Source organism: Thalia democratica, chromosome 4 (assembly GCF_965202585.1).
Source record: "Thalia democratica chromosome 4, ktThaDemo2.hap1.1, whole genome shotgun sequence".
Lineage (NCBI taxonomy): Eukaryota > Metazoa > Chordata > Thaliacea > Salpida > Salpidae > Thalia > Thalia democratica.
The window spans coordinates 10,814,390-10,822,086 of NC_139168.1; the positions used below are offsets into that span (position 1 = coordinate 10,814,390).

At 24.7% G+C, this 7,697-nt stretch overlaps 1 protein-coding gene across 1 annotated transcript; it reads right to left on the reverse strand.

Annotated features, from left to right (window-relative positions):
* Positions 1–234: 234 nt before the first annotated feature.
* On the reverse strand, positions 235–3,893 carry LOC145833007 (ADP-ribosylation factor GTPase-activating protein 2-like). Its single transcript, XM_082940210.1, has 5 exons — positions 3,825–3,893; positions 2,874–2,992; positions 1,789–1,993; positions 636–840; positions 235–305 (listed from the first exon to the last, which is right to left on the reverse strand). Exons 1-5 carry the CDS (start codon positions 3,891–3,893, stop codon positions 235–237), a joined length of 669 nt encoding a protein of 222 aa, XP_082796336.1.
* Between the last annotated feature and the right edge of the window lie 3,804 nt (positions 3,894–7,697).

A 7,697-nucleotide genomic window follows, 5' to 3' on the forward strand; every position in this document is an offset into this window, starting at 1 on the left:
TCCTGCATCTTTTGTTGGAGCTTGAATGTTTTTTAACTGATATATCGCTAATTTAAGCTTAGGTTTACTATTAGTGTTTGATTTCCATTTAGCTAAATCTTTCAGAAAATAAAACACGCACGTGTTATGATTTATATTTTCTTGGTCTTCTTGTGACAGTTTTATTGTTGTATTTACTTCAATTAAGCTAGTAGCTACTGTATTTGTTAACTATTTTGTCTCAATAACTTTCAGTTAAACTTTTTCTTCTGTTTTCTTGTTCCACGAGTCCAACGCAACATTTACACTGGGTCCTTTGGAAGCTGCTACAAAAATGTTTAATATATATTGTTTATTTTGTTTAAATTAAATATTACTTCATTTGAATTTTTCATCACTCTTTTCCTCCCTAAATATATTATTTTATCCTGAATATAATATAAATTTTGAAATTTTCATTAGGAAACTGATTGTAAGTTCAAAATGCGTTTTTTTTTTTAGATAATACGGTTATAAACTGAACTATTTAATGAGGACTAAAAAATTTTTATAAGTTTATGTGAACTGATCCACTTTTCGAATCAAAGTTAAAATTATTAAACAATGAACAATGGACATCTAAGTAAAAAAGAAACACTAAATAAATTAGTACTAACCAGTTTTGGGTGCTTGAATCTTGTTGTTGTTCCTGGACGCATTGGTTATTCTGGTAACACCCCTGCTAGCAGGTTTGTGACTAGGTTTAGGTATGCTGGCACCCAATTTCATACTGGCTGTCATTATCAATTTGCTGGAAAAGTCTCCTTGCTTTTTAACTTTAAATTCTTTTATTGATTCGTCTTGCAATGGTAAATGGATCACCTAATGAATAAAAAGTAACACATAAATAAAATACTAGTATAAACATATTTAGAATTACTAATTAATGTACGTTGATCGCCAAAAGTTAATAAATATAATAATTAAGAAATATTAAATAAACATCAGTTTTGTTCCAAAAAAAAAATTAAGGCCATAGGGGGGTTGCCATGTTTTTTTACAAAATCTTATTTTACAGTTTTTTAATAAGTTCGAAGTAGTTTTTTAACGTTTAAATAAATTTTATTTATTTTTGAGATATGACCAGTCAAAGTCCGGCCGCATAATAGGTTCCTTTTGGGAAGGGAAAATTGAAACATCGAAAAAAGACTATTTTATTTACAATGTATCTTCTCCTACATTTTTCAAGCAATCTTCGTCTAGCTTTCACAGTCTGGTCTTTATACAATTACAAAATAATGTTACGTTGGACTTAACTACGCTTTATAAAAAATATATTTTTTTGAAAACAAAAAGACTTTATTTTTAATTTTTGCCATAAAGTTTTATTTTATAAATTATTAAAATACACACGTAACATTTTTTTTATAGCATAAGAATTTTTTTTTTTAATTTGAAGAAGATTGCTTATTAAAAGTAGGAGATAGATTTTTAGTGATATTAAAAATTTCAGATAAAATTGACCCCGAAAATTTGCAGTTCATACGTTTGTATCTTAAACCTTTTACAAAAAATAAAATGTTTGAATAATTAAATTATATTATTGATTTCTTGATTTTAGTTTATACTTTAAACTTTCATGTTAAAGCCAAGCTTATTTTTTGTAAAAAAAAGTCTTGGAAAAGCTTTAATGAAGTACTTAGTATTTAAATTACAAACAAAATATTAATTAAGCACCAGTATTTTCGTAGATTAGAATTAAGTTTACAAACAAATTTATTGCAAAAAATTTAAGAACTTGCTTACTCAAATACTAAAACTAATACTTACAATAGTACCGTATATTTTCATGGCATCCTCCGCCTTCCTCCCTACAAACGCCTTGTACCTGGCTGCCACGTTACTGCTGTACTTCTGCTTGCTGTCCTTGGTGGTGCAGTCGTTACTCCTGAAGTACGAGGTCGCTTTCATGTTGCCGCCCACCTGCATCGACCTCAGCTGCTCCCATGTCCACTTCTGGTCCAGTTGGACTGATCTGTTTGGAGGATGAATAAAAATATTATAATAAATTTAGTGTATTTTGTTGCATAATGGTATAATACAAGTACAGGCAAGGTCAGATAAGCAATAAAGATAAATGTTAATTTGTGAACAAAAATATATTTCAGTCCGTTTCTGATGTTTGATGAGTTTTTTTATTGTTTTTTAGTAATATAACTGTTATTTTTAAACCTTTCAAAACTCGTTGCGTCATAACTTTCTGAATCTCGCAGGTAGCATTTCCGAAAAAATGAATGTAAATATCTCAAAAACGTAGAGAAGATAGATTTTTTTTGGCTTTTTTAATTTGTGCCTCCCATTTTTAGTATGTGCCTATTGTAGTCTGAATTTAACCGGCAATATCTAAATAACTAAATTATTAAAAAAAAATATGTAAAATGCAACTTGTAGCTTAATGAATACTCTACAAAATGAAACTAAATTGTAAAGAATATTTACCCCCTTCCTCTATAGCCTTGTTGTATTTCAAACTCATTTGAAAAGTATTTGTAACTTTTAGCTATTTGAATATTTTTATGTTTACAGGAGTAATGTATTATAATGTTAATTTATATAGCTTATTGTATTGTAGTATGATTTTATAGTTTTTATTAAGACTGAACTATCGTCTCTAAATCATTTAAAACAAATATGCACAGAAATTTTTTGGTTAAGTGAAAATCAATAAATTTTTAATAAGACTATTAACTTTCTAATATAAAGTGTAAACTGCTGTTAAATTCTACTTTTTTAGAACTACCAAATTATTTTTACTAAATGTAAGGTTAAATATTATATTTAAGTATAATGAGTAAAGTTTAGTTTACATTTATATAATTCATTTTTAGATACCTAATAAAACTCAATAAAAATACCTGATAAAAGTGAGGTCGTCACCAAGTGATCTGTGAACTCCTGAGCTGTCAATACAGAGAAATACTCCGTATGGTATTGATGCCCATGTAGGGTTCTTTGCACCACAGTCGAAACATACCTGTTATATAATTAAAACATCATTTAGAGCTAAAATTTAGAATTTTACAGAAAAAACACATATTTTCCAAAACATTTGATAAGTAAAATTAACTATAGGTATATTAAAACATATAACTATTTTCAAAATACCAAAAAGTTAACTAATTTATATACTTTTTAGTTATAAGTTAAAATTATTTTAGCTAAATAGTACGTACTATGTTTTTAAAATGTTATACTAAAGTTTTTTATAATTATTAATTTCACAAATTAATCTTTATTAAAACTTCTAAACCGTATTTTAAAACAAACAAGTAACTATTTTTAAATTATTGTCTACATTCTAAGCTTAAAAACATTTCTGCTGTAGGTTTAAATACACGGATAAGAACAACAATATTTTTTTAAATAAGTTTTAAGTATAATATTGTATTTGTATTAATTTAGTACAGTAATATGTGTTTTATTTAAAACAATCTTACTAATCTAAAAATACTAATGTTAAAAATTGTTCAATTAACATATTGAAGAGTGAGAATAGTACTAAAAAAATTACTTTGTGAAAAGTCAAAAATCCAAATATCTATATAACTTACAGTACTTTGAGGACATTAAATATAATTTATATAAGTATATAAAAGGAAAATTAATTTAAAATAAAAAAAAAATAACTTGTTATTGAAAAATTGAAAAAGTCAATTTCTTCAAAATAAAAAACAAAGTGAAAAAAAAATTAATTACTTATGCCTAATCTAATATACTGTACATTTTATAAGTACATAAAAATTTATATTTCTGCAATAAACACAATTTGTATATCTTCTTTGTTTAATATAGACACAAAAACTGACCTTATTAGTTTCGACAGACTGAAGTTTCTTGAATATTAGTCTAATTTCGTCCAGTGGTGCGATAGTCATTTTTATTTATTTTATCTTAGTATTTTATAGGTAAGTAAGTTTAATAAGAAAATTACATTTTGAGCATATTTAGATTTAGTTTTTAAGGCATTTATATAAATAAGTCTTTCAATAAAATTTAAATAAAAAAAAATTATAAAACAATATGCTTAAAAAAATTTAATATCTCTCTATAATATCCAAAAATTCATAATTTTTTGTTAATGAATTTAAAGCTTGCTGCATAAAAATTTTACACCTCATGACTTCAATAATTTTATATAGGATAATAATTATTCCACATCATTAAATATTTATTAAACGAAGAGGCAATATTTAGTTTAAAAACTAAGCTTAACTTAAAGTTACCTATGTATGTTACCTATATTTAGTTGAAACTGTTATCAAAATTAGTGAAAAATAGCCTTCAAACTAATTTATTTTATTTTAAATTGTTGATATCAGTAAAACTAATAAATAATCTGAATATTAAGTTCTTTAAATAGTAATTTAGATAAAATATAAAACTTTATAATTATGAGGCAAATAAGTTTATTTTAACCTAAATTTTTATTTAAACTACAGTTTATAAATGCCTTATTCAGTTCCTGAAAATAAATTTAAAAATTATAAAATAAAACCTAATACCATGTTTCTGTATACCTCAAATATAGTCACGCCCTTTTAACTCAAACTTAAGAAAAAACTTTAAATACTTTAATCAGGATACCTTTGGTATTCATAAATTAGTTTATTAACCATTAAGAAAAGACAGAATTAGCTGTTTCAGTGTTTATGGAAGCTGCTTCATAATCACTCAAGCATGAAGTTTTAAATTAACCTTAGTATTGAGAACTGTTTATTTCTGAACTTTTGAAAGCTGAGTTTAGTTAATTTGCGTGAAGTTTTTTCATTAAAATCTTTTTAATTTAACCCTCAGATTAATCAGGTATGAAAAAGTTTTTTTTTGATTATGTCTTAAATGAGTAACAAAATATTATAAATGCTACAAACTATTTAAATGTAAAACAAAAGTAAAAGAAAAGCTTAAATTAAGATTTCTAAAGTTGAGCTGAAACTGTTGTATGTTAAGTTATGTTTCAGTCTGACTTTATTGTTGTTGATAAATTTATAAATCTATCTAAAACTCAAAAAATAAAAAGCAACAAATAGTATTATTAAAATTTAAACCCAACTAAAAACCAGTTAAGAAAAAACTACACTTAATTATTTCAATAAAACTTATAAACTTAAAAGAAATTGATATACATTTTTAAGATTATATATAACTTAGTTAAAAGTGATAAAGTATTATACACAATAGGTTTTTATTATTAGTCTTCACACTACTTAAACTTATGAAGTAAAATTTCAAAGAATTCAGTTTTTGTCTAGAGAAAACGCATTAAGTAAATAACTACACTAAAAAAATTTTTTTAAAGTCTTCAAACTATGTTAATAGAAATTTTTTAAAAATTAATAATTTATTATATACTTAAACTAAACTAAGAATATAAATACATATATATTGTATACATGGCCTTAAAATTATAAATTATATACAATAAAATTTTAGGGTAATCAAGTTTTAAAAGGTTCATATAAAATTTTATTTACATTAAACCTTTCTTATCAAACAAAAAAATATTATATAAAGATTTTTTTACAAAGTTATCAGATTATTTTGTTTTACAAATTTGGGCTAGGTCAAAAAAAAAAAAACTTCATTACAAAAAACAGTTCTAAATTTTTTTTTACAATTTAGAACTATATAGAAATATTCTTACTTTAATTCAGTCTTTATTCTCTTAGCTGTATTTGTTATTGTATCTTTTGTTTATTAAGGACCGTGTGCAAGTATGGTGAGTTTGTCAGCTTGCTATAAAAGATATGCCGAAACACCTGTAGTTTCCAACATACCGAGAAACCTGCAACTTTCAACATGTCGAGTCACTTGCAACTTTTAACATGTCAAGTCACCTGCAGCTTTCAACATACCGAGAAACCTGCAACTGTCAACATGTCAAGTCACTTGCAACTGTCAACATGTCAAGTCACTTGCAACTGTCAACATGTCAAGTCATCTGCAAAATAGAGAGTAAAAATGTATATAAACGATGAATCACATCGACAAACAGGTTATTACACCTAAATTACATTACAAGGGGACCTGGGCTGCTTCAATGGGGCTATAATTTCAGTAAAACGTACATGGGTCATGTCTTACATAAAAACAGTTTAGATAAAAAAATGGTGGACCATTTAGAATAGTCATAATTCAGAAAATTAAAATTAATTACTTTTTTTTTTGCTACAGTGACCGTTAGTAAAATTGGGGTTTTTGAAATTTACAATCGGGTGAAATTCTGAAAGAAAAAACCAACGACCACTGAGAACACAGCATAGTAAGAATATTAAAAACAATAAAAACTAAAGGAATAATATTTTTAGGCTAAAACTTCCGTTAGAATAAATATTCTAAAATTTTTATTTTTTCTAAGGGAACCCACTCAAAATTCAAATCTCAATCCAATATATTATTTTTTTAAATAAAGGCAAAAAACCATTCTCTATAATAAAAAATCTTTGTTAGTTTTAAAGATAAAGAAAATAATTAGATCTTAAGTTTGGACATTATAAAGATTGCAAAAAATGCTAATCGAACTAAATTAAAGCTCGTTAATTAATGTATTAAAAAATTAAATCATCGTGATAAGAATCAAATTAAAATTGCTTTTAAAATAAACACTTGTTCTTGACTTTTATACACTTTTTTCTAACCTACCACATCAAAAGTATAATAAAAGTAATATTATACTCAATTCGATAAATAATCAGAATAAATACATAACTTAACAAATAAAAACTAACTTTAATAAGTTGGTTAACGTTAAATTTTTTGTTAAAAAGAATGAATTTTTATAGTTACTTTTTTGAATATAAAAGAAAGAAAAAACTGTAAAATTTTATTTTGAGGACCTTAATTTTTAAGATAGTTATTCTTTATTGATCTAAACGTCAATACTCAATTAATTAATAATGATTATTAGTATTTTGTTTAAAGGATTACAATTTATTATTTAATATTAATACAACATTTTCAACAATAACATACACGTTTAGCTAAATTAAACAATGAAGCTGAAACATTTTATTGATTAACCAATAATTACAGGTTTTTCAAATTGTTTTTGAGAAATTTCTTCCAGACTTTCAAAAGTACAAGTATTGAATGGATTTTCAGTATACAAATAATTGAGTCTTGTTGTTATGTAACGGCGGTTCCTCTAAAACTGCTTAGTCAGTGAAATAAATAAGTTTTTTTGTATAATACTAATATTTAGTTATTAAAGTTTATTTATGATATATTTTTAATATGTTTGGGTAAGGGTGGTTAGGGATAAAGATATAAATTAAAAAAAAAGATTTTCTTTTGCTCAATCCGAAATTATTAGGAAAAACACAGTTACATTACAATCAGACCCCGAGTTATTTAAAGAAAAAACACCGTTATAAATACCATAACAAAATTAAAAAGATACTGTAAAGCTACTCTAAATATGTTAAAAAAAAAAGAATAAAAATTTGATGATAACAAAAAAAAACAACATCTTTATGATATATTTTTTGCGTCAACTCAAAACTTTATCACTTCACATATTAAAGTTGTTTAAAATTCTAGATTTATCAAGTTTTTCAACTTTTTTTTACTATTTTTTGTACAAACTTCCAAGTTTTTTTTAATTACCAATATTCATGTTTTTCCACTGTATTTTATCAACCCTGTAATAGTTACATGACAATTCAAAATCGGACAACTCAAGT

What these genes read in the sequence shown, in the direction of transcription:
- LOC145833007 (XM_082940210.1), bottom strand. Translation starts at nt 3,893, where the DNA reads ATGACTATCGCACCACTGGACGAAATTAGACTAATATTCAAGAAACTT. An exon ending in GACGACCTCACTTTTATCAG is followed by an intron (nt 1,994 to 2,873) that starts GTATTTTTATTG and finishes TCCTCCAAACAG; the next exon opens with ATCAGTCCAACTGGACCAGA. An exon ending in TGAAAATATACGGTACTATT is followed by an intron (nt 841 to 1,788) that starts GTAAGTATTAGT and finishes TTTATTCATTAG; the next exon opens with GTGATCCATTTACCATTGCA.